We start from the raw sequence: 26,392 nt of genomic DNA on the forward strand, positions 1-26,392 counted from the left end.
TCCACCCTATTCCTGTAACCCAGTAACCCCACCCAACCTTTTTGGACACGAAGGGCAATTTAGCATGGCCAATCCACCTAACCTGCACATCTTTGGACTGTGGGAGAAAACTGGAGCACCCGGAGGAAACCCACGCAGACACGGGGAGAACGTGCAGACTCCGCACCGACAGTGACCCAAGCCGAAAATCGAACCTGGGACCCTGTAGCTGTGAAGCAACAGTGCTAACCATTGTGCTACCATGCTGCTTCACTTCTTGGAAACATCACTTCGTTTCTGTAGTTTCTTTAACTAGTTGGACTTTAGACATCCGGCATCTGTTTTCTTAACCATTACTCCATGGTATGGCTTTTCTTCTAGCAAGTCTGGGCGAGATGATCCCTCTTTAGCCTTCTAAAACCAACTCCTTCTAGCAGAGCTGTGAGAGCTGCCTTCTCTCTCACTACCTATCTCCAACTGCAATCAAATTAGCTAAACTAAAACTCCTCAATCTTTCAAGGCCTCAGTTGCTAAGCAACCACTGCTGGTTTATTCACTCTTCACCTGAAACGTGGGGGGGGGGGGAATGGAAGATCGGGGCTGCCGATTGGAATTGCGCCCCAGTTTGCGGTCAGCCATTCCTGCGCACCAGGAGGAAATCAGTAAGTCAGGAAAGACTCCCCCAGGCCAAATAAACTAGCAAAGTGCAGGTTTGAAGTGTGCTGAGTTGCACCCACTGTGCTCCAACCCATTTAGTTAGCAGCTTATGGTGTGAAATCTTACATCCCCTGCATTAACCAGGGCAAAATGGCATTTTATAGATGTGCTTTGTGCTTGTGGTCCTGTACAGTCTGTGTATCATCTTGCATTGAAAAGGGAAGATTGCACAACTGACCATTTGTAAATATATGCTCAGCTTTTCCAAATCTAAAGCCTTGGTTTACAACTTTGCCTGCTTTTAGCAATCAAATGCAGTTCATTACCTTTCAGCAAAGAACAGAAGAACATTAGAAACAGGAGTAAGCCATTCAGCCCATTGACCTTCAGTGGAATCCTGCTCGATCTACTTCCTTTTTAAAAAATAAATTTAGAGTACCCAATTCTTTTTTTTTCCAATTAAGGGACAATTTAGCGTGGCCAATCGACCTACCCGGCACATCTTTGGGTTGTGGGGGTGAGGCCCACACACGCATGGGGAGAATGTGCAAACTCCACATGGACAGTGACGCCGTGAGGCAGCAGTGCTAACCACTGCGCCACCGTGTCGCTTGATGTTCCACCTCCTGCACTGTCCCCGTATCCCTTGATGTTTATGATTGTACAAATCTATCAATCAAATTAAATAATTTATGCTGATGTTATTAGTCAGATACTAAGATATTCTTCTTTGTGAGAAAGTGTTGAGCTAACTTTGTGATGTTTGAGAAGGGAAAGCAGTCAGAACAGGGATCACCATGTTCCCAGCAGTAACTTCAAAGGCCATCTTGCTGAAGTTGCAGTTACCAGAGGGAACATTGGCAGAAAGAATGCATTTTTATTTAATCTATAAATAGAAAGCATGGAAAACTATCTGCCCCCCCCCCCCCCACCCCCTGACCCCAGCAACCGTGTCAAAAGTCCAGCTCTGAGACGGTTGTACACATTGCAAAAATGGGAGTTCTGCAGATGGACATCAATTGAATTAACCCATGACGTGACAGAGCTGTTGTGGACCTATAATTCTGAGATATCCTGTCTTGAACCTTATGTCAGATGATATGCGGCTGATGATCATGGGGAGCTGTAATATATTGAAGTATGCAAAACATATAAAGGCAGGGAGATGCGTCGTCAGGCAATTAGTCAATATCTTTGTAATTGACTGTGGACCTCTTAGCTTGAGGATGGAATACACAACCTTGTTTGCCTTTTGAGATTCCAGCTTGGATTCTCCTTGAACCAACAGACTTGAAAAATAAGGGGTGGAAATTTTCCCCAAATCTGGAAGAGTGTCAGATGTTGAACCGGCAGAACCCGGGGGTTCTCAGTGCCGGGGGCAGTGCATGTCCCCCCTCTCCCGGGGCTATACGTGACGCCCCAGCCCAGCGGCTTCGCCGTGGCCAATTTCCGCTTTTATACATCTGTTGTAAACATCACCGAGGTGACATCCCACCGTTAAAGTATGAATATTCAGTGAAGGGGATCATGTGGGTAATAAACCCTGCAATGATATATAAATATACTGAAATATGTTGAAATGAGTTTCCCGACCTTTCTGGACAGGAACTTTGTCACATCACCTGCTATGGGCGGGTAAAGCGGGAAACAAGATCTCGCTCGGGCAACCTCCCCGTGCCTCCCCATCCATCCATCAACGGCAGCAATCTCTCCACCCCTCCCCACCCCATTCCATCGCCGGCGGCAATCCCACCCCCCACGCCCCTTGGCAGTGCCACCATGGCCCCATCCCCTGCCACTGCCATGGGGCAGCACCAGGGCACTGTCCTGCCATGTCCCTGACTACCCGGGGACAACACTGCCTCCATAGCCCCAGCGTGGTCATCCCAACTGCTGGAGATCAGTAGTCATCCCTGCCAGCTTGACACCATGCCAGCGGCGTCGGGGGGGGGGGGGGGGGGGGGGCACCATCAGGACTTCGCGGAAGATACAGCGTTATTTAAATTCATTCTAATTGATGGCAATGAGGTTCATGCCCTCACTGATTACATCACCAACGAGGAAGATCTCATTCTGAGATCTGCTGGTGCAAATCCAGGTATGGCCCTCTGCGCGAGAATTAGTGACCATAACGGATTTTCTAATCGGTGCAAACCAGCCCGGAAGATCGCGTTCAATGTATCTACCACAACCGGGCTGAAATCAGTCAGTTCCACATTGTAAATACCTATTCATAATCCCTCTAAACCTTACAGTGATTCACCTTAACTCTTGGAGCCTGTCCTTATAACTAAGACAGCTAGGGGGCAGCACAGTGGCGCAGTGGTTAGCATTGCTGCCTCACGGCGCTGAGGTCCCAGGTTCGATCCCGGCTCTGGGTCACTGTCCGTGTGGAGTTTGCACATTCTCCCCGTGTTTGCGTGGGTCTCACCCCCACAACCCAAAGATGTGCAGGCTAGGTGGATTGAACACGCTAAATTGCCCCTTATTGGAAAAAATGAATTAGGTACTCTAAATTTATTTAAAAACTAAGACGGCTAACAGTAGACAGCAATCCAGCAACCCGTTCCAGCTCAAGAGCCTTTAACAAAGTTGGTCTTCAACAGAATTCTGACTTTGTAACTTCATGCCAAGATCGATTGGAAACATTCCTGTTGAATGATTAATTAAAGTGTATATCAGTGAAGCATTTAGTTTAAATAAACATTTATGAACTTAAAATGTACATAAGCAATTGTAAATTGCGATTATACAATTGTTTGGAAATGTATTTAAGTACATTGGTTATTCCACAAATAAACACTGAATGAATGGAGAAAATGGATGTCCAGGAAGGATTGAGAATTAATCACATTGAGGAGGGTTCCCATAAGGTTTCGAGTAAGACGACCCTGCAATCCCGGCCTTGAAGATATTTTTTAATACCTATTCTACAAAACAGTTGGAAGAGCAGGTTTTTATTGTTCAGTTCATGAGAAGCATGTTAATACTTTTATTGAAGGAGTAATCACCTGCAGAATGTAACAATCAGAAATTATCAGGTTGAATTAATCATTTTAAAAGTGAACTTCATTGCTTTCTTGTATCTTTATGTAGTGGATTTGAAAGAGTAGAAAGCAGGAGGTGAAAGCTAAGGACACATTTGCTGCGTGCGAGAATTCTAACAAATGGATTTGAATCAGCATCTCAATTCTTCCCTTCAGGAGCCCGTACACACCAGGTTCACAAATCCTGGCCCAGCACCATGGGTGACACAGACAGTGTTGGAGGAGGAGGCAGTGGACTGGAGTCACCCTCGTCTATAACGGGTAGGATTACCAAACTTGGACAGAAAACATTTTAAAAATGAATTGAAATGATTTAGAAGTAGACTGAGTTTATGTAATCGGGTTAATTTTACTGTAACCTCCACTTGCCATGACCCCTTCCAGCGCATTATTCGCTTTCTGTCAAGAGGTTGCCATATACATTCAACGGTTCATAAAAGGGTCCAAAAGGAGCACGTGTTCATGGTGCAGGACAGGACCCCTGCTGGGGTCTCCAGTGATCCAGAACACATTCCGTCATCATCTTGGAGTCCATCAAAATCTTACCTAACACAGCTGCTGAAGGAGGCCAAACTTGAAAATACCAAAGTTTGGAATTTAATCCTGGGCTGCCTCAATAGGATTTCAGTGTTTGGCTGCTCCAGCTCGGAGTCAGCTGTGTAATGATATGTACATAGGTATACCAATGAAGGGGTAATTATTACATCTCAGTGTAATTCAAACATTAGAGGGCACCACCAGTTCCCAGTATAAATATTAGAACTCAGGAAATCTTGGGTAGTCAGTTGAGTGTTAGCAGAGGAGAAGTATTGATCACAGCTCAAGGACTAGTTTAGATTAGAGAGAAATAGTACGAGGACATCATTAGTTAATTCTAGATTATAGATTAATGTTTAACAGACTCAACCGTACTTTATTAATAGTTATAGCTCTGTAGAGTGTGCAAACTCTATTTAATTTAATCATTATTCAATAAATCGATTTTGCTTCAAGTTAAAGATTAGTGGTTTCTTTATAATCAACTCATGAGACCATTCTGGATCACAAAGCAAAGAATAACGAAAAATTATCACAAAGTGTAATATAACATGCTGGACAATAGAAATATTTTAGGATGCAAATTGTATTAAAATGTTGGTTTTCCAGGCAACCTAACTCGGAGGTCTGATAGTTAAATATGTGCTGTGTTTACTACATTCTATTGTAGGGGATTAGATTGCATGAAAGTGAAAATTGTTTATTGTCACAAGTAGGCTTCAATGAAATTACTGTGAAAAGCCCCTAGTCGCCACATTCAGGCGCCCGGTACGGGAATTGAACCCACGCTGCTGGCCTTGGTCTGCTTTACAAGCCAGCTATATAGCCCACTGTGCTAAACCAGCCCCTAGAATGGGTTTGATCCATCGACCTCTGGGTTCTGGGCCCAGCACGTTTCCGCTGCTCCACTCTGCATTTCCTGGGGGAGGCAGTGGTGCAGTGGTATTGCTGTTGGATTAGTAATTCAGAGACCCGGAGTCATGTTCTGAGGACCCAGGTTCGAATCCTGCCACAGCAGATGGCGAAATTTGAATTTAATGCAAATTCATTAATTAAAAGGTGATCATGAAACCATTGTCGATTGTTGTGAAAAATCATCTAGTTCACTAATGTCCTTACCCGGTCTGGCCTACATGTGACTCCAGACCCACAGCAATGTGGTTGACTCTGAAATGCCCTCGGGGATGGGCAGTAAATGCTGGCCCAGCGACTCCCACATTCTATGAACAAATTTTAAAAATTCTGTGTTATGAGTTCTGTATGGTCGAATAACTTAAAAAAAAAAAAAATTTCACAGTGACCAATGGAAAGAATCACAGGAGAAAATCTCATAATTTAATATTTTTACTGTAACAAAAGAAACTAAAATCAACATAGACTAAATATGCAGGCAACTAATACCACCAAACTAAAGAAAAGATAACTGCACATTAGCTAATTAACACAGCTGAAATAAACTTTATGACATGTTTTAATTTTGCGGCAAGCTTTCGGCAGATATGTAGACTTAAAAGATTAAGTTCCAAATTCCTTCCAGCTTTCCAGAGGCTGCTGTCTTCCAGTGTCCTTCAAAAATCACTCCACTCAAACGTCATCCTATCTGACTGCATCACAGCCTGGTATGGCAACTGCTCGGCCCAGGACCGCAAGAAACTTCAGAGAGTCACGAACACCGCCCAGTCCATCACACGAACCCGCCTCCCATCCATTGACTCCATCTACACCTCCCGCTGCCTGGGGAAAGCGGGTAGCATAATCAAAGATCCCTCCCACCCGGCTTACTCACTCTTCCAACTTCTTCCATCGGGCAGGAGATACAGAAGCCTGAGAACACGCACGAACAGACTCAAAAACAGCTTCTTCCCCACTGTCACCAGACTCCTAAATGACCCTCCTATGGACTGACCTCATTAACACTACACCCTGTATGCTTCATCCGATGCCAGTGCTTATGTAGTTACATTGTATATGTTGTGTTACCCTATTATGTATTTTCTTTATTCCCTTTTCTTCTCCTGTACTTAATGATCTGTTGAGCTGCTCGCAGAAAAATACTTTTCACTGTACCTCGGTACACGTGACAATAAACAAATCCAATCCAATCCCCAACTGATGTACACCACTTAGGCTCACTTAGGTGACTCCTAGTTCCTTAAATCTCCAAAAGTTCCTTTTCTTTGAACAAGAACCGATCTCAGCATCATCCTGCTTGGTTGCTAATACAAAATATCTTTTCCTCTGTTCTTCACAGCAGCAACTGTTTCTGCCTGTCTCTCTCTTCACGTTTCCGTGTGTCATACAGCAACTGTTCCAGGTGTGAAACCTGTCAGTTGGTTTTCTATAGGGTTTGGCTACAGATTACATGGGCCTGTCTCCCCCAGGCAGAGTTAGTATGATGTTCATCAGAGTTAGTATGATGTTCATTGTTTGTACCATCTGACACTGTTGCTTCATCTGTGGGAGAAAGAAACACAAACTCTGAGGAGGGGGATTTTAACTTTGGGCAGACAGGGGGCGAATGTCAAACTCCCAAAACAGGTGTGATAGGTGTGATATTAAAATGTACCACGCTCAAAAAGCGTATCAGTCAGCTGAAACCACTCTTCAAACTTCAAATCAAAGTAGAACATCAGAGATTGGAAATTATAAAGTCCATATAGTCTACTGCACCATCAATAGCCGAGCAACTGAAATATTCTCACCTACGGGATTCAGTTATTTGAAACCACCACAAAGTGCACAAACATCTAGGTATCTGGGAATGAACAATCAGGATCTTTTATAATGATTGAATTCCAAGACTTTTAACAGCATATGTTACCTGTTGCTTTTGACAAAAAGATTTTAAACAAATTATATCAACAAGGTTTTATCTCCAATGTCCCAATCCATAGGTGATTTTTCCAAAAAGTTACCCAGAATTCCCTCTTCTGGTGCCATATCATCCAGCGAGGATGTAGAGGATAAAGATGGCAATGCAAAGTTTGAGCAAAGTAAGTCAACTGGAATCTGCTTCTAAGAATCTTAGGTTATATTCTGCCTTTATTGCTGCCTCACGGCGCCGAGGTCCCAGGTTCGATCCTGGCCCTGGGTCACTGTCCGTGTGGAGTTTGCGCATTCCCCCCGTGTCTGCATGGGTTTAACCCCCACAACCCAAAGAGGTGCAGGGTAGGTGGATTGGCCACGCTAAATTGCTCCTTAATTGGAATAAAACAATTTGGTACTCTAAATTATTTTTAAAAATATTCTGCCTTTATAAATCAAAACAGTGACATTAGCATCCACGTGAACCATTGTGACTGTCTAAAGACAGCAGCTCCAACAATGAATTATCTCCCAATACTTTACTGAAGTGTTGAGTTAGATTATGGCCCCCAAAACCATAGGACTGACGTCCTGGAATAGATACTAGGAGGGACCCTCCAGGGCCCCCCTCCGTGACCTCATTATGGTTGGGGGAGACTCCCTGATCTCCGTATCATTGGTGTGCACCCACACCACCTGGGCTCCACTTTGGGCACCCCACCAGTTTTGGGAGCGTGTGTGCCAGCTCTGAGATGGGAAGTGGGGAGCAGGGGATGGCCTCATACCAGGCAGCTCAAAACATTGTGATGTGTCCCTTGGAAAGGAACCAGAGGAGTTTCACAAGAATGATCCCTGGAATGAAGAGCTTGTCATATGAGGAGTGGTTGAGGACTCTGGGTCTGTACTCGTTGGAGTTTAGAAGGATGAGGGGGAATCTTATTGAAACTCACAGAATTCGGAGAGGCCTAGATAGAGTGAACATGGAGAGGATGTTTCCACTAGTAGGGAAATCTAGAACCCGAGGGCACAGGCCTCAGACTAAAGGGACGATCCTTTAAAACAGAGATGAGGAGGAATTTCTTCAGCCAGAGGGGGGTGAATCTGTGGAACTCTTTGCCGCAGAAGGCTGTGGAGGCCAAATTACTGAGTGTCTTGAAGGCAAAGATAGATAGATTCTTGATCAATAAGGGGATCAGGGGTTATGGGGAGAAAGCAAGAGAAAGGGATGAGAGAAATATGCTCCTATGTCTTATGGTTTAATGTTCCCCAATTTATAGACTTGAGGGCAGTTGAGATGTACTGGCACACCCCAAGGAAGTTGGTGTAACTCAATAATACCAGTTTATTGTTAATACTGCTCGTAAATTTTGGATTGGCCCAACTGAAATTTACATTGCGGAAGCAATTTTACATAAAGATGTAATGGCCCAGTCGAATACAGAGCAACCAGTTTTGACTTTTGAAAGAAATTTGTCCGACTCTATTTGTTTAATTTGTTGATTTATTTTCCAACAGGCATCAATGGTATCGCTCCGGAAATGGCCGTGTCCACTGGCCCTTTCAAAAACGTGGGCCTATCAAAGGCTGCACAAACTCATCGCCTCAGGAAACTTCGCACGCCTTCAAAATGCCGAGAGTGTGACAGCTACGTATACTTCCAGGGGGCTGAGTGTGAGGAAGTGAGTAACATGGTGGAATGAGGAGGCTAAATGTAGCTCCTGGAAAGTGTTATATTTAAAAAGGTCTCACCTGTCCACTCAGATAAATATTAAAGATCACTTTGAACTATTCAAAGGTCTCTCAAGTCTCAGTAAACATTCCTCCCCCGGCCCACATCGTCCAAAAATGTGCAGGTTAGGTGGGGTTGCGGGGATAGGGCGGGGAGTAGGCCTGGGTAGGTTCTCTTTCAGAGGGTCAGTGCAGACTCAATGGGCCGAATGGCCTCCTTCTGCACTGTAGGGGTTCGATGATCAGATTAATTGTCTCACCTGTCTTGTTGGTGTTTGAGGAAGGTGCTGATCAATTACCACAGTGATAGTTTACATAGACATAGTTACTACTCTCCAAAGTGATTCATTAATATAGAACCTTTTGGGATTTACTGAAAGGCACATTAGACATTATAAATGCAATTTCTTTCTTTCCAACATTAAAAGTTTGTAACAAGGCTGAGGGGAAGGGCAGCACGGTGATATAGTGGTTAGCACTAGGACTGCGGCGCTGAGGACCCGGGTTCGAATCCCGGCCCTGGGTCACTGTCCGTGTGGAGTTTGCACATTCTCCCCGTGTCTGCGTGGGTTTCACCCCCACAACCCAAAGATGTGCAGGTTAGGTGGATTGGCCACGCTAAATTGCTCCTTAATTTTAAAAAATAAAATAATTGGGTACTCTAAATTTTAAGAAAAAGAAGGCTGAGGGGAGACTTGATTGAAGTATTGAAGATCCTGCTGGTCAATAGTGAGAAATTGTTCCCTCTCGAGAACCTCAGAGCTAAAGGGCACGGACTCAAAATAATTGGCAAAGGAGTAAAAGTGACGTAAGGAAAATCTTTTCACCCGGGGGGGGGTTTGGAATCTTCCTGAGAGGCTGGTGGAGGCAGTTTCACCCGAGGTATTCAAAAGAGAATTGGATTGCTACCTGAAAAGAGAGAATGTGCAAGGTTACAGGGATAGGTTAGACGAGTGGGACTAAATAGAATGCTCTAGGGAGCCAGTGCAGACTCATAGAATCCCTCATGGAGCCCTTACAATGGAAAAGGAGGCCTTTCTGCCCATCAAGTCTGCACCGACCCTCCAAAAGAACATCCTACCCAGGCCCATCCTTCGCCCTATTCCCATAACCCCACCTAGCCTTTAGACACGAAGGGGCAATTTGTCATGGTCAATCCACCTAACCTGCACATCTTTGGACCATGGGATGAAACCGGAGCACCCGGAGGAAACCCACACAGACACGGGGAGAACATGCAGACTCCACACATTCATCCAAGACCGGAATGGAACCCAGGTGCCTGGGGCTGTGAGGCAGCAGTGCTAACCATTGTCCTATCGTGCCACTCCTCGATGGGCTAAATGGTCTTTTTCTGCACTGGAAAGATTGTGTGATTCTGAGTTGGATAGGTGAATAGATCTCTGCACTTCCTTGCCTTTGTCTGACAAGGAACAATAGTTCAGTATTGCCAGCTGTTTCTCTCTCTAGGCAAAGCGTCGGTCTGAGAAAGTGAACTGCTTACTCTTCAGGGCTATTGAAAAGCCAGAATTTGCGTTGTGGGACTTTATGCAAAAATGTACTCAAGTAGCAAATTGTCCAGGGCATGGTCAGTATTGACATTCGCAGGATTTGTGACAGGATGCCACGATCATTTCCTCTGTCTGTAGTTATAAAAACACCTTGATCACTTTCCGTATGAATAGTGTAAAAACACCCTTGCAGAACCGGAATCAGATTACAAACTCACCTTCACAGTCGGTACATTGTTCAGGAAAGGCTCTCTCTCTGTTCCACTGTGCCGAAAGCTGGGTTCACTGGTCCTTGCTGTCAGTTACTCTATAATCAGCGGGGCTGTGGAGAGGTCTTCTTCACACCTCAGGATGAACAAAGGAAGGAAAATGAGGTAGGTGGGCTGGATGCTCCCATTCCCCCCTCATCATCATGAGTGTTCTTTACGTGGACAGCATGGTGGTGCAGTGGTTTGCACTGCCGCTTCACGGCGCCAAGGTCCCAGGTTCGATCCCGGCCCCGGGTCACTGTCCTTGTGGGGTTTGCACATTCTCCCCGTGTCTGCGTGAGTCTCATCCCCACAACCTAAAGATGTGCAGGCTAGGTGGATTGGCCACGCTAAATTGCCCCTTAATTGGAAAGAAACGAATTGGGTACTCTAAATTTGTAAAAAAAAAAGATTGTTCTTTCTTGGTGTGTGCTGCAGATGCCCAGACAGGGCAAACCCGGAAATATGCAGGAGGCAGAGCTCTGATATCGGGGCTCTCTACCCCTGCTTCACCCGCTTCGTGCGTCAGAACTTGAGCATTCCTCAGGTGCATTGGAAAAAAGAGAAAAACCTTACCCTTAAGATTCTGAAATATTACCAGTAACAATTTACATTATAGCATATGTGATCTGATAATACCTCATTCAGAAATTTCACAAGGATAATTCTAATGAAAATAAGTGAGATATGGATTCGGGATAGATGGTGATGTGGTTATGACAAGGAGGTAAAGAAGGTCTATGGTAAGCTTTTCCTTATTGGATGAGGTATTGAATGCAGGGGCAGCGATGCAATAATGGAACTGTAGAAGCCGCTGGTTAGGCCATAGCTGGAGTATTGTGCACAGTTCTGGGATTACATCACGGGAAGGACATCATTGCTGTGGAGAGAGTGCAGAGGAGATTTACAAGAATGTTACCAGGGCTTGAAAATTGCAGCAATGAGGAGAGATTGGAGAGGCTAGGAATGTTTTCCTTAAAACAGGGGAGGCTAAGGGGCGACCTAATTGAGGTGTAGAAAATGATGAGGGGCCGAGGCAGGGTGGATAGGAAAGACTTGTTTCCCTCGAGCTGAGGGGGCATAGAATTAAGGTAATTGGTCGGAGGATTAGAGGGGACATGAGGGAGAACCTTTTCACCCAGAGGGTGGTGGGTATCTGGAATTCACTCCCTAAGTTGGTGGTCGAGGCTGAAACATTCAACTATTGAGGCCAAAACATATATGTTTTGTCGAAGGAGTTTGAAGAAGGAGCAGTTAGGACGAAGGGGACCAATGGATATGGGGGGAAGGCAGGATCGAGCTATTGAATTGTGTCCAGCCATGATCCTAATGAATGGCGGGGTAGGCTCAAAGGGCCGAATGGCCTCATCCAGCTCCTTTTTTCTGTTTCTAACTCATTTGAAAGCAACCTGGATCTGAATCTGGAGTTCTGTAAACTGCAAGGCTACAGACAAGGTATTGAAAAATGGGATTAGAAACATAGGAACGGAGTAGGCCATTCAGCCCCTCGATCCTGCTGTGTCATTCAATCAGATCATGGGTGATCTGTGACCTAACTCCATATTGGTCCATTTCCCTCAATATCTTTGCTTAACAAAAATCTGCCAATCTCAGATTTAACATTAACAACTGATCCAGCTTCGCCTGCTGTGTGTGGGAGAGAATTCCAAACCTCGACCACCCTTTGAGTGAAGAAGTGCTTCCTAACATCTCTCCTGAACGGCCTGGCCCTAATTTTTAGACTCTGCCGCCTAGTTTTAGAATCTCCAACCAGTGGAAATAGTTTATCTCTACCCTGTCTTTGCCAGTTAATATCTTGATTACTTCGACCGGCTCACCCCTTAACCTTCTAAATTCTTGCGAAAACAGGTCTAATTTGTATAATCGCCCCATAACTTAACCTCTAAAGTTCAGGTATCATTTCTGTAAACTTGTTGTACTCCCTCCAAGGCCAAAATATCCTTCCTACGGTGCAGTGCCCAGAACTGCTCACAGTGACTCCGAGTGGAGTCTAACCAGGGTTTTGTAAAGCTGCAGCAGAACTTCTGTGTTAAAATAAGCGGCTAGTTTATTTTTTCTATTTTTTTGGCCGGCACAGACGGGATGGGCTGAATGGCCTCTTTCTGCACCATAACCAGTCTATGGTTCTACATGTGACTGGAGACTCACAGTAATGTAGTTGACTCTTATCGCCCGACCTGAATCGATCGAGCGAGCCCCTCAGTTCAGGAGCAACCGGGGATGGGCAACTAATGCTGGCCTTGTCAACAATAGCCATATCCTATGAAAGGATAAGGGAGTTCGGCAAGCTAATTCCCCTCCTGCGAATATATTGTAAATATTTCCAGTTACTAACTGTGTTGTAATGTATCCTGCAGTGCAACCTGGCTTGTCACAAGAAGTGTCTGGAGACGTTGGCAATCAAATGTGGACACAAGAAGTTACAACGGAAGCTTCAGCTGTTTGGCAGAGATTTCGCCCAGGCTGCGCGTGACAGCTATGATGGAATCCCATTTATCATCAAGACATGCATCTCCGAGATTGAGAAGAGGGCTTTGAGTATGAAAGTAAGTAAACCGCGGCAGTCAGGAATCGACAGTGAAAACCAATTCTGAAACATCCACATTATATCAATTTCAAAGATGGTTCGACACAGAGAGTACAGAGTGGGGATTATTCGACACCGACAGCAAAGTTCCCGATGCAGCAGAGAATCTCGTGTTATCTTTGCATATAAACATCTAGCTATGATTGTCAGCTCCTGACTAGACCAAAAGCCGTTCAGTACTTGCTGCTGGGAAAAAGAGGAAGTGAATGCGCTTAGCTCCTAGATGTTTATAAACATTGTGTTAGGATCAGAGCAGGGTACTTGAGATGCATTCAAACATGAAGTGAAATTAAAATAAACAATCCAGGCTGTCTGGAAGCTATTACCATGTCAATTGCAGCCTACTAAAAGCAATTTCTCTTTGAAAGTGAACACAAGCCTTGCAGATCAAAGGATCTGAGAGAGTTTCATGCCTTGTGATGTGTTTTGACTTTCAAACAGCTGCTGTTTTCCAGATGTTTGTCTGAGGCAGCAGGTGTAAGGGACAGGTAAGTGAAAAGGCAGTGGTTATTCATATTTCTGATTTCTGTCTGGACTGCTCTATCGCCTCCAGGCAGGGGTGACTAATAGGGGAGGAAGGTCTCTGGTGGGAGGTCTCATATAGGGAGACGCTGTTGGGGAGGCAATCTGATGACGGGTCAAGAATCGGCGGGGGGGGGGGGGGGGTGCGAAACACCCAATGCCGCTCCGGCAACCGGAGAATCGGCGCCAATGGCACCGCGGCGTTCGACGTGGCATCGGTTGGGGGGGCTCAACGCGGGGGGGGGCCTCCACGGTGGCCTGGCCCACAATCGGGGCCTACCGATCGGTGGGCGGGCTTATCCCAGTGGGGGCCTATGCGTCTCCGCGCCAGGCCCCTGTAGGTCTCTCGTCATGTTGCGTCGGGGCTGGCGCGGAGACAGCAACCCACGCGCATTTCCACTTAACTTATTAATCGTTCCTCCCTTAGTTATTCTAGGGCTTTAAGATATTTTTACGATTAATGAGACTGACGATTCTTGTCTCGCGCCCCCTTTGTCCTTTCACTCAGCCCCCCACCTTCTCCTTATCTCCAAGCTTTCACTTTCTGCTCCCTGCTGCATTGGGATTAAGGATAACTTGTGTTCCTGCACATCTAGAGAACCTCGGCACTCCTCTTATCTTTTTGGTTTTGAATCTTCAGGGAATGTACCGTGTCAACGGTGTAAAGACCCGCGTCGAGAAACTGTGCCAGGCTTTCGAGAATGGAAAGGAGCTGGTTGAACTCTCACAAGCGTCACCGCATGACATCAGCAACGTGCTCAAGCTATACCTGCGGCAGGTAACATAATGCCCTTCATTTCAAAAAGCTGGCGCATTAGATCGGGAATTTTTCAAATATGTGGGACGCCTCTGAGGTTTTCCAACAAGCTTATCAAAAATTGCCAACTTAGTTTCTTCCTGAATATTTCTAAATGTTGTTGCCTCCATAGCAGTCAATCTGTCAGCATAGAAAACAGTAATTAGCTTTACTAAGGCTCATGGCCTGATATAGATCCTGAGAGCGGTCTCTGTCATTCTGAATCTCCTACAATCAAAGACAAAAAGAGGGAATTGGGAGCTCCAGTCTCGGAAGTTGGTCCTTAACACAATCAATATGGTTTCTCTGTGTCTCGTTGCACCATTCTGTTGTACAAATCAATATGGATTGGAATAGCTACCTCCACATTAATGTTAGATTGCTCAACCCAGATAATGGACAGTACCACAGATAAAACTCTAACTTAATTCTTGGGTGTAGACCACATTGGCTATTGTCAGTATGATTGAATTAGTTTAATAAACCATTACTGGTTAGGGGCTGCTAACCATCCAGGTGTCTCCAGCAGTTAAAGACTGACCTTCAGGGTACGGTTGTGATCAACCTGGGAAAAATCTCATACGGGTAATAAAACATCTTTTTTTTAAATTTAGAGTATCCAATTCTTTTTTTCCAATTAAGGGGCAATTTAGCGTGGTCAATCCACCTACCCTGCACATCTTTGGGTTGTGGGGGTGAGACCCACGCAGACACGGGGAGAATGTGCAAACTCCACACGGACAGTGACCCAGGGCCGGGATCGAACCCGGGTCCTCGACGCCGTGAGGCAGCAGTGCTAACCACTGCGCCACCCTACATGGGTAATAAAACATGTGTATTTTTCAAATAACATGCCTTTGAATATTTTTGTTTGCTGGCTATATAAATATTAGACGTGGGGAAAATGACTGTTTGATGACAGTCAAGAATCATCCAATGGGGGAATGGTGAGTTGATCCAGCTTCTGATTGGTGTGAAAGAGAGGCATCATAAGGATGGACATGTTGGACAACCAATGGTTAGAGGTTGGTGGTCTGGTTGGAAACATAGGGTCGCATCATGGAAACATCCAGAAATATATCTAAACAAATGTTGACAACCCTATTAGTTGCACATGAATCTGGCCAAAACAAAAGGCAAAGTAACCAATGTGAACATCTACTGTTAGCTTCCAGAACCCATCATGCTGTTCCGCCTCTACCATGATTTGATGGGCCTAGCCAAGGAAAGTCTGCAGGGCTCGGGGGTTACAGGAAATAAAGACTCGATGGTGGAGAAGGACTTATTGCTACTTGTGACACGACTGAAAGACTTGCTGAAGGATCTGCCGTCTGCAAACAAGGCCACCCTGCAATACATCATTAGACATCTTAGCAGGTCAGTCCAGATGTGAAAAATACTCCAGGCAATTGCTCAATGCACACTTAACCTCGGTCTATTCGTTTTTTTGAAATGAGTTTTTCCAGGATGTGGATGTCGCTGGTCAGGCCCAGCATTTATTGCCCATTCCTAATTGCCCTACAGATGGTGGGGGTGAGCTGCCTTCTTGAATTGCAGCAGTCTCTGAGCTGTAGGTACACCTACTGTGCTGTTAGGGATGGAGTTCCAGGATTTTGCCCCAGCGACAGTGAAGGAACGGCGATATATTCCCAAGTCAGGGTGGGAGTGACTTGGAGGGGAACCTCCAGGTGGTGGGGTTCCCAGGTACCTGCTGCCCTTGTCCTTCTGGATGGTAGTGGTCGTGGGTTTGGAAGGTGCTGTGTAAGGATTAGTGATGAGGGAAAAGAAAGTCTCGGTTTTGTAAGGTTACCTGTTTGAGAGATTTGTTGCTTTCATTGACTTTCACTTCACTGTTGTGTGGTTTTTTCCAATTTGTTCTTGGATTGTGAGCGCCTTGTGCCAGCTCTCCAACCCTGATCCCGGTGCTGGAGCAGGTGCAGGGCCCGGAAAGGGGGTATCAGGCAGTTAGGCCCATTTTGGACCTTGTTAAAAGTGAGTAGAAGCCAACTGGGATTTTTCAGTCAACCCCCAGCTTCCCAAAACAGCAGAGAAGACAGATAAACTGCCCAGAGGTGAGTACCCAGGGATCCATTCTGCCATTTCATAAGATCATGGCTGAACTTTATCTCAATTCCATCTACCCACCTTGGTTCCATAACTCTTGATTTTCATCTGACCTAGAGAGGAAGGTTCTAGATTTGCACTATCCTTGGGTGTGATTAAAGGCTTCCTGACATCACTCCTGGGTGACCAAGATTGTGCTCTGGTATCTGGACTTTCCCAGTAGAAGGAGCTGTTTGTCTCTTTGGGGAGTTTCCATTAAGTGGTATATGTTCCCACTCCAACTATGACTCATTTTCCTGCCTTGGTTTCATTAGAGACAAATGGTGGTCTTGTGGTGGGATTCCCAATGGGGCAACTCACAGAGGCATTGCCACTGGGACACCTGCAACAGTCAACGATCCAATAAGGGACCTTAAAAAGCAAAAGGTGAAGTGAAGAATAAATCAAAGATTCCAACTGAAGGTCTTGGCCAACTTTCAGAAGCGAAGCCTGCGGGGCTGTCGGGAGGCTGAGAAAGACCCTCCCTTTCCAATTGGGTACTTACTGCCACTTCCAGTGATCTGCGGTCATCTGCCACATGTCGGCCTCAGGAATTGGTGACAAACAGATTAAGCCACTCGTAGCCAAGTCCCGTATTAACTGGGTTGCACTGGTTCGAGCAAATCCCAGCTGGCCAGTGAAGCAATACTAGATGTCATCACCCACAACTTCTGATATTGTCCATCATGATCGCACTCAGTTTTAGGTGGGATCATGATACACGATGTCCATCTGTATCTCCTGACCTTGGGCATGGAATAATGTATATTTATTATGTTTAGAATTTCAGAACTTGAGCAATATAATAAGATGTCTCCGAGTAATCTTGGGATTGTATTCGGGCCAACGCTGATGAGACCGAGGCCTACAGAGGCGACCGTGTCCTTGTCCTCCCTTGTGGACTACCCTCATCAGGCTCGCATTGTGGAAACGTTAATTATCTTCTACACAGACATATTTGAACCTAAAGCTGAGTTTAACATGCCATCAGATGAAGATACAGTGGATGAAACATTACCAACTGATGAGGTAAGAGATTTATCTAAAATGTGAAAGGTGCCGTGATGAACTCTTTGATTTCTTACAGATGCAGCAGAACGTCTGCTGTGAAAACTGTTGATTTTCCGGGACTGTGCTCTGTGATGCCGCATGGTTCCCTTAGAGTTGTACACTACAAAATGGGGGGACTTCCAGCAATTAGACTCACTTATATCCGCAAGTAATTGTTTCATTGTGACTTGTTGTATAAGATACATGAGTTTAATTGCTATGAGGACTATTGATTGATTGATGCAATGCGAGGCTTTTCAATACTTTTTAAAAAATAATATTTTATTACGGTATTTGAAAATTTTTATAACAGTAACAAAAACAATGACATCGAGACTTCCGGGTGCGGCTATGCAGAGCTAGGTCGCATATTCGGCAGCTCCTGCTTGGAACGGACTTTTGGGCTCTTTTACAGGGCCCCCACGGCATTTGTTTGACATTTCCCAGTGTGGGAAGAAGACTGCAGCATTCCCCCGACAGTGTCCCCCAGGAAGGGTATGTCTCTGGGTTGCCAGACACGGCAGAAACAGTAAAAGATTTGGCTGCAACTGCAGGATAAACAGGGCCTCTTCCAGCATGCAGGCGGGGGAAGGGCAAGCTTAAAGCTGCAAACTGACCTGAGGGCCTGTATCAAAGGTGAATTCTAGCAGCAGAGGGAACAACTGTGAAAAGACCTCATCAAGGCCACTGAAGGGACTTCCGGTTGCGGTGATGCCTAGCTAGCCGCACGCTTCGGCGGCTCCAGCTCCGACGGACCTTCGGGCTCTTTTAAGAGCCCCAACGGGGAATTTTTCGACGACGCAACCCGGTGTGGGGTGTGTGAGAAGGGAGTTCCCCCCAAACGAAGGAGGAAAAAACCGGCGGCGGCGGCTGCAGCGCGAGGAATCGTCGACCAAACGGTCAGAAAGAGAGAAGTACAAGATGGCGGCGGAGAAAGCGCAGGCGACATGGGGGCCTGAGCAGGATGAAATTGTGAGATGGTGCGTGGAGCTGCTGAAGAGGGAGGTGCTGACCCCGTTGCTACAGGCAATTGAGGGGCTCAAGGAGACATTAAAGACCCAGGAGACAGAGCTCCGCGTGGTGGAGCAGAAGGTGACAGATATTGAGGACGAGATCCTGGGCCTGGCGGTTAAGACACAGACGCACGAGGCACTTCATAAAAAGTGTACTGAAAGGATCGAAGCCCTAGAAAATGGAGCGCGAAGGAAGAACCTTCGGATACTGGGTCTCCCTGAGGGTGTGGAAGGAGTGGACTGTGGAGCGTACGCAAGTACGATGCTGAGCTCACTGATGGGTGCTGAGGCCCCTACGGGCCCCTTGGAGGTGGAGTGGGCAAATCGGATTCCGGCGAGAAGACCAAAAGCGGGAGAACCACCCAGGGCGATAATCGTGCGATTTTTACCGCCTTAAGGATAGAGAAGAGGTCCTGAGATGGGCTAAAAAGGTGCGGAGTAGCAGATGGGAGAAAGCAGTGGTACGGGTATACCAGGATTGGAGTGCGGAGGTGGCGAGAAGTAGGGCGAGCTTCAACCGAGCCAAAGAGATGTTGCATAAAAGGAAGGTGAAGTTCGGGATGCTGCAGCGGCAAGACTATGGGTCACGTATCAGGAGAGACACCATTATTTCGAGACGGCTGAGGAAGCATGGACCTTCATCAAAGAAGAGAAATTGGATCGGAACTGAGGGACTGATGCTGCAGGAAATGTTATTGTTAATGTTATGGTTGAAGTTAATTGAGAAGTAAATTGGAAAGGGGGGGAGACATTGGGGAAATGTGGGCGCCGGTGAGGGGGGAAAGACGGGGACATAGTTGGAGAATGGGGAAGGGGGAGGGGGAGGGGAAAGGGAGCTGTGCCATAAGAGGCGGGTCAGGTAAAGGGATGTTCCCGCGCCAGAAAGAATAAGGCGGGAAGACAGGCGCAAGGTGGATGGGAGTTCCCCACACGGGGGGGTCGAGGAGTGAGCAGGAGTAGCCAGGGTCAGTTGAAGTCAGCTGACTTATGGAAGTAATATGGGGGGAGCAATCATGCTAGAAAGAGATCTAGCGGGGGGGGGGGGGGGGGGGGGGGGGACAACTGGGTTGCTGCTGCGGAAATCCAAAAGGAAATGGATAAAGAGTGGGTGGGCGGGGATGGGTGTGCGACGCTGGGGGAGCGAAGCGGGAGCGCGGAGACGGGATATGGGACTGGCCTAGAGAAGGTAATGGCTAGTCGACACGGGAGGGGGGCAGGTAGCCCCCTAGTGAGGCTGATCACGTGGAACGTGAGAGGCCTGAACGGACCGATAAAAAGGGCCGAGTGCTCGCGCATTTGAAAGGACTAAGGGCAGACGTGGTTATGCTCCAAGAGACGCACCTAAGGTGGCGGACCAAGTTAGGCTAAGGAAAGGATGGGTGGGACAGGTGTTCCACTCAGGACTGGACGCAAAGAATAGAGGGGGTGGCCATTTTGGTGGGGAAACGGGTAGCATTTGAAGCAAAGAACATCGTAGCAGATAGCGGAGGTAGATATGTAATGGTGAGTGGCAGGCTGGAGGGAATGGAGGTCGTGTTGGTTAATGTGTATGCCCCAAACTGGGACGATGCGGGATTTATGAGACGGATGCTGGGGCGTATACCGGACCTGGAGGTAGGAAACTTGATTTTAGGAGGGGACTTTAATACGGTGCTGGACCCGGGGCTAGATAGATCCAGCTCAAGGACGGAAGAAGGCCGGCAGCGGCCAAGGTGCTTAAGGGGTTTATGGACCAAATGGGGGGGAGTGGATCCATGGCGATTTCTTAGACCTAGGGCTAGGGAGTTTTCCTTCTTCTCCATGTCCATAAAGTGTACTCCCCGGATAGATTTTTTTGTTTTGGGAAGGTCGTTGATCTCTAGGGTGGAAGAAGCTGAGTACTCAGCCATAGCGGTTTCGGATCATGCCCCACATTGGGTGGACCTGGAATTAGGAGAGGAAAGGGAGCAGAGAACACTGGCGATTAGATGTGGGGACTGATGGCGGATGAGGGAGTGTGTGCAAGAGTGCGGGGGTGTATTGAGAGATACCTGGAGGTCAATGACGACGGCGAGGTCCCTGTGGGAGTGGTATGGGAAGCACTAAAAGCGGTGGTCAGAGGAGAGCTGATCTCACATTGGGGCCCACAAAAGGAAAACAGAGGCCAAGGAAAGGAAAGATTACTGGGGGAGATTTTAAGGGTGGATAGGGAATTTGCAGAGACCCCGGAGGAGGAATTGTACATGGAGAGGAAACGACTCCAGACGGAATTTGACCTTCTGACCACCAGAAAGGCGGAGGTGCTGTGGAGGAAGGCACAGGGGAGGAGGTATGAATATGGGGAAAAGGCTAGTCGCCTGTTGGCTCATCAATGCGAAAGAGGGCAGCAGCGAGGGAGATAGGAGGAATTAGAGACGAAAGGGGAGACACGGTGCGAAGGGCAGGAAAGATAAATGAGGTGTTCAAGACCTTCTATGAGGAACTGTATAGGTCTCAACCCCCAGAGGGAGAGGAGGGGATGCGGCAGTTCCTGGACCAATTGAGGTTCCCGAAAGTGGAGGAGCGGAGGGGTGTAGGCCTGGGGGCACCGATTGGGGTGGACGAGGTTATTAAGGGACTGGGAAGCATGCAAGCAGGGAAGGCCCCAGGACCAGACGGGTTCCCGGTGGAGTATTACAGAAAATATGTGGACTTGTTGGCCCCGTTGATGGTGAGGACGTTCAATGAGGCCAGGAAAGGGGGGACTCTACCCTCGACGATGTCGGAGGCGACGATATCGTTAATTTTGAAGAGGGATAAAGATCCGTTGCAGTGCGGGTCCTATGGACCCATTTCATTATTGAACGTGGACGCCAAATTGTTGGCAAAGGTACTGGCATCGAGGATAGAGGACTGTGTCCCGGGGGTGGTGCACGAAGACCAGACAGGGTTCGTAAAAGGGAGACAACTGAATGTTAACGTGCGACGACTATTAGGGGTGATAATGATGCCCCCAGTGGAGGGGGAGGCAGAGATAGTGGCGGCAATGGACGCAGAGAAGGCATTTGATAGGGTGGAGTGGGAGTATTTATGGGAAGTGTTAAGGAGGTTTGGGTTTGGGAACGGGTTTATTAGCTGGGTTAGACTTCTTTATGGGGCTCCAACGGCAAGCGTAGTTACAGGTCGACATAGATCGGAGTATTTCCGACTATATAGGGGAACAAGACAGGGATGCCCGCTGTCTCCATTGTTGTTCGCGTTGGCAATTGAACCTCTGGCCATGGCGTTGAGAGACTCCAGGAAATGGAGAGGGGTGATTAGAGGGGGAGAAGAACACCGAGTCTCGTTATACGCGGATGACCTATTGTTATACGTGTCGGACCCAGCGGGGGGGATGATAGAGGTTATGCGAATTTTGAGGGGGTTCGGGGATTTCTCGGGGTATAGGCTAAACATGGGGAAGAGTGAATTATTTGTGATACATCCAGGGGACCAGAGTAGAGAGATAGAAGGCTTGCCTCTAAGGAAAGTGGAAAGAAACTTCCGATACCTGGGGATTCAGATCGCTAGGAGCTGGGGAACCTTGCACAGACTTAATCTGACACGGTTGGTAGAACAAATGGAGGAGGACTTCAAGAGGTGGGACATGCAGCCTCTATCGCTGGCGGGCAGGGTGCAAGCAATTAAGATGATGGTCCTTCCGAGGTTCTTATTTGTATTTCAATGTCTCCCTATACTAATCACCAAGACCTTTCTTAATAAAATAGACAGGAGCATCACGAGCTTCGTGTGGGCAGGGAAAGTTCCGAGAGTAAGGAGGGGGTTCCTTCAGCGTAGTAGGGACAGAGGAGGATTGGCACTACCGAACTTGGGTGATTACTATTGGGCCGCCAATGTGGCAATGATACGTAAATGGATGATGGAGGGTGAGGGAGCGGCGTGGAAAAGACTGGAGAGAAAGTCCTGTAAAGGGACGAGTTTAGAGGCGCTGGTGACGGCGCCGCTACCGATCTCACCTAAAAAGTTTACCACGAACCCGGTGGTGGCGGCATCATTGAATATCTGGGGACAGTGGAGGTGGCAGAGAGGGGTTCGGGGAGCCCTGGTGGGGTCCCCAATCAGGAACAACCATAGGTTCGCCCCAGGAAGAATGGATGGAGGATTTCAGAGCTGGTACCAGTTGGGAATTAGGAGGGTGGGAGATTTATTTATAGATGGGACTTTTGCGAGCTTGGGAGCATTGGAGGAAAAGTATAAGTTGCCCCGGGGAAATTTCTTGAGATATATGCAGGTGAGGGCGTTTACTAGACAACAGGTGAGGGAATTTCCGTTGCTCCCGACACAGGGGATACAGGACAGGGTGCTTTCAGGGGTGTGAGTCGGAGAGGGCAAGGTGTCAGAGATTTACCGAGAGATGAGGGAAGAGGGGGAGGAGTCGGTGGGCGAACTAAAAGGAAAGTGGGAAGAAGAACTAGGGGAGGAGATAGAGGAGGGTATGTGGGCTGATGCCCTAAGCAGGGTAAATTCCTCTTCCTCATGCGCCAGGCTTAGCCTGATTCAATTTAAGGTGCTACATAGAGCACACATAACGGGAGCAAGATTGAGCAGGTTCTTTGGAGTGGAGGACAAATGTGGGAGGTGTGGCGGGAGCCCGGCAAACCACGCACATATGTTTTGGGCGTGCCCGGCACTGGAAGGGTATTGGAAGGGAGTGACGGGAGTGATTTCGCGGGTGGTGAAGGCCCGGGTCAAACCAGGCTGGGGGTTAGCTCTATTTGGAGTTGCGGAAGAGCCGGGAGTGCAGGAGGCGAAAGAGGCCGACGTTGTGGCCTTTGCGTCCCTAGTAGCCCGGTGCAGGATCTTACTCATGTGGAAGGAGGCGAAACCCCCTGGACTGGAGGCCTGGGTAAATGATATGGCGGGGTTCATTAAACTGGAGCAGATAAAGTTTGCCCTGAGAGGATCGGCTCAAGGGTTCACCAGGCGGTGGCAGCCATTTCTCGACTACCTAGGGGAACGTTAGAGGGAAGACAGATGACCAGCAGCAGCAACCCAGGGGGAAGGGGGGGGGGGGGGGTTTAGTTTAGGTCAAAGAAAAAGGGGTTTTGTTACTTGTGTATTGTTAAAAATTTCTGTATTGTTATTGTTGCGTTTGCTTTGTAAGAGGGGAAAAATTGTTGTTTGGGAAAAAAATTTCAATAAAACATATTTTTAAAAAAACAATGACATCAACGTGGTTGAAATAAACATTTGCCCCCCCAGCCCAATCTTCACACACCTCAACCATACAACAACAACCCCCCCCCCCCCCCCCTGCATCTGCTGAAACTTTTAATTTTCCCCGAGGAAGTCGACGAACTGCTGCCACCTCCGGGTGAACCCGACCATTGACCCGCTTAAGGCGAACTTTGTTTTCTCGAGACTGAGGAACCCAGCCATGTCACTAACCCAGGTCTCCACACTCGGGGGCTTCGAGTCCCTCCACATTAATAAGATCCGTCTCCGGGCTACCAGGGAGGCAAAGGCCAGGACGTCAGCCTCTTTCGCCCCCTGGACACCCGGCTGTTTCGACATTCCAAAGATCGCTACCTCCGGACTCGGCACCACCCGTGTTTTTAGTACCGTGGACATTGCCTGAGCAAAACCCTGCCAAAACCCTCCAAGTTTCGGGCATGCCCAAAACATGTGGACATGATTTGCTGGGCTTCCCGCGCACACCTATCCTCAACCCCAAAAAACCTGTTCATCCTAGCCGCTGTCATGTGTGCCCGGTGGACTACCTTAAATTGTATCAGACTAAGCCTGGTGCACGATGAGGAGGTATTAACCCTGCTTAGAGCATCTGCCCACAGACCCGCCTCTATCTCTCCTCCTAGCTCGTCCTCCCACTTGCCCTTAACATAAGAACTAGGAGCAGGAGTCGGCCATCTGGCCCCTCGAGCCTGCTCCGCCATTCAATGAGATCATGGCTGATCTTTTGTGGACTCAGCTCCACTTTCCAGCCCGGACACCATAACCCTTAATCCCTTTATTCCGCCTAAATTCCTCCTAAACTCAGTCCTAAATCTACTTCCCCTTATTTTGAGGCTATGCCCCCTAGTTCTGCTTTCACCCGCCAGTGGAAACAACCTGCCCGCATCTATCCTATCTATTCCCTTCATAATTTTATATGTTCCTATGGTCTTATGTTATAAATCGGGGTCCAAATCAATGCTCCCTCCACTCTCTTATATCTCCTCCACTGCCCCCAGATCCTCGAAGCCGCCACTACCACCGGATTTGTGGAGTATCGGGCCGGCGAGAACGGGAGAGGTGCCTTTACCAATGCTCCCAGACTAGTGTCTTTACATGACGCCGCCTCCATCCGCTCCCATGCCGACCCCTCCCCCACTACCCACTTCCTGATCATGGCTATATTAGCCGCTCAGTAGTAATTGCAGAAGTTCGGCAGCGCCAACCCACCCTCCCCCCGACTGCGCTCCAGCAACACTTTCTTCACTCGCGGGTTTTTACTCGCCCACATAAAGCCCAAAATAATCTTATTCACCCGCTTGAAAAAGGCCTTAGGGGCTTCCGGTGACGGTGGGCGGGAAGCGGCCGCACAATGGAGGGCTCCCGTTCGGGAACGGCATTTTCGGGGCTTTAAGCCCGGTCCCAGGGTCCACGGAGGCGGCAGAAGCAGGGAGAAGGCACGGAGGAGGCACAGTGAAGGCACAGGAGGAGAAAAAGAACAAAGAAAAATGTCGAGGGTGAGCAAGAAAACGGCCGGAAAAAAACAGCTGGAGGTCCGTCGGGGGGTGGAAAGGTCACCGCGGGGTCACCAGGAAAAATAGAGGCTGGAGCACCAGGGAAGGCCGCACTGCTTACGGCTGAAGAAATAACTAAGGTGATGGCTGCGGAATTTGAAAAGCAGTTGGCGCAGATTGCGAAATGCATGGAGACGGTGAGGAAGGAGATGAGGGAGGTTTTGAGTGTGCTGGTGGAGGAGGCGGTTTCCCCGGTGAGGACGGAGGTGGCAAGCGCAGTGGCGGAGGTGCGAGAGCAAGGGGCGGCGCTGAAGGAAGTGGAGGAGACGTTATTGCAGCACGGTGATCAACTTGCCTCGATGGGGAAGGAGATGCGGAAGGTGATGGACACTAACAAGGATCTGCGAGGAAAAATGGAAGACCTGGAAAACAGATCCAGGCCACAGAATTTGAGGATTGTGGGGCTGCCCGAAGGAGTTGAAGGACCGAAGCCGACTGAGTATTTTGACGCGATGCTGGCAAAACTATTGGGGGAGGGGGAGGATCCCTCCCGATATGAAGTGGATCGGGCTCATCGGTCGTGGAGGCCTGTACCAAAGGCGAGTGAGCCGCCAAGGGCAGTGACTCTGTGCTTCCGTAGGTACAGTGTGAAGGAGAAGGTCCTGAGCTGGGCCAAGCAGAAGCGGGTGGTGCAGTGGGCTGGAGCTGGTATACGTGTATACCAGGACTTTACGGTGGAGCTGGCAAGGAGGCGGGCTGCCTTCAACCGGGTGAAGAGGGCACTGTACATTAGCAAGGTGCAGTGCGGCATTGTATATCCAGCGAAGCTGAGGGTGACTTACAAGCTCAGGGACTTTTATTTTGGAACGGCGGAAGCAGCGGAGGAGTTTGCGAAGGCAGAAGGACTGTGGCAGAACTGACAAATTGAGGAATGGCCATGGGCCGATGTAACCTCATGACTGTATTTTCTTCTTTTTTGTATCACTGCGCGCGGGTGTAGAGATTAAAGGAGCCAATGTTGTAGATATTTGGACAAGGGAAGGGACGGGACTTTCACTCGAAATGAGGGTTCTTTGGGGTGTAG

At 47.9% G+C, this 26,392-nt stretch overlaps 1 protein-coding gene across 3 annotated transcripts in view; it reads left to right on the top strand.

Annotated features, from left to right (window-relative positions):
- The window catches only part of LOC140394892 (rho GTPase-activating protein 45-like), a 267,986-nt gene that overhangs the window by 233,875 nt on the left and 7,719 nt on the right, over positions 1–26,392 (top strand). For all 3 annotated transcript variants that reach the window (XM_072482050.1, XM_072482049.1, XM_072482051.1), the window contains 7 exons: positions 3,840–3,944; positions 7,115–7,213; positions 8,541–8,704; positions 12,891–13,079; positions 14,283–14,420; positions 15,607–15,815; positions 17,324–17,570. In XM_072482050.1, coding sequence (XP_072338151.1) covers positions 3,840–3,944; positions 7,115–7,213; positions 8,541–8,704; positions 12,891–13,079; positions 14,283–14,420; positions 15,607–15,815; positions 17,324–17,570 — 1,151 coding nt within the window. The remainder of the gene's footprint in view (positions 1–3,839; positions 3,945–7,114; positions 7,214–8,540; positions 8,705–12,890; positions 13,080–14,282; positions 14,421–15,606; positions 15,816–17,323; positions 17,571–26,392) is intronic.

The sequence above is a fragment of the Scyliorhinus torazame genome, chromosome 18 (genome assembly GCF_047496885.1).
Source record: "Scyliorhinus torazame isolate Kashiwa2021f chromosome 18, sScyTor2.1, whole genome shotgun sequence".
Taxonomy (NCBI): Eukaryota; Metazoa; Chordata; class Chondrichthyes; order Carcharhiniformes; family Scyliorhinidae; genus Scyliorhinus; species Scyliorhinus torazame.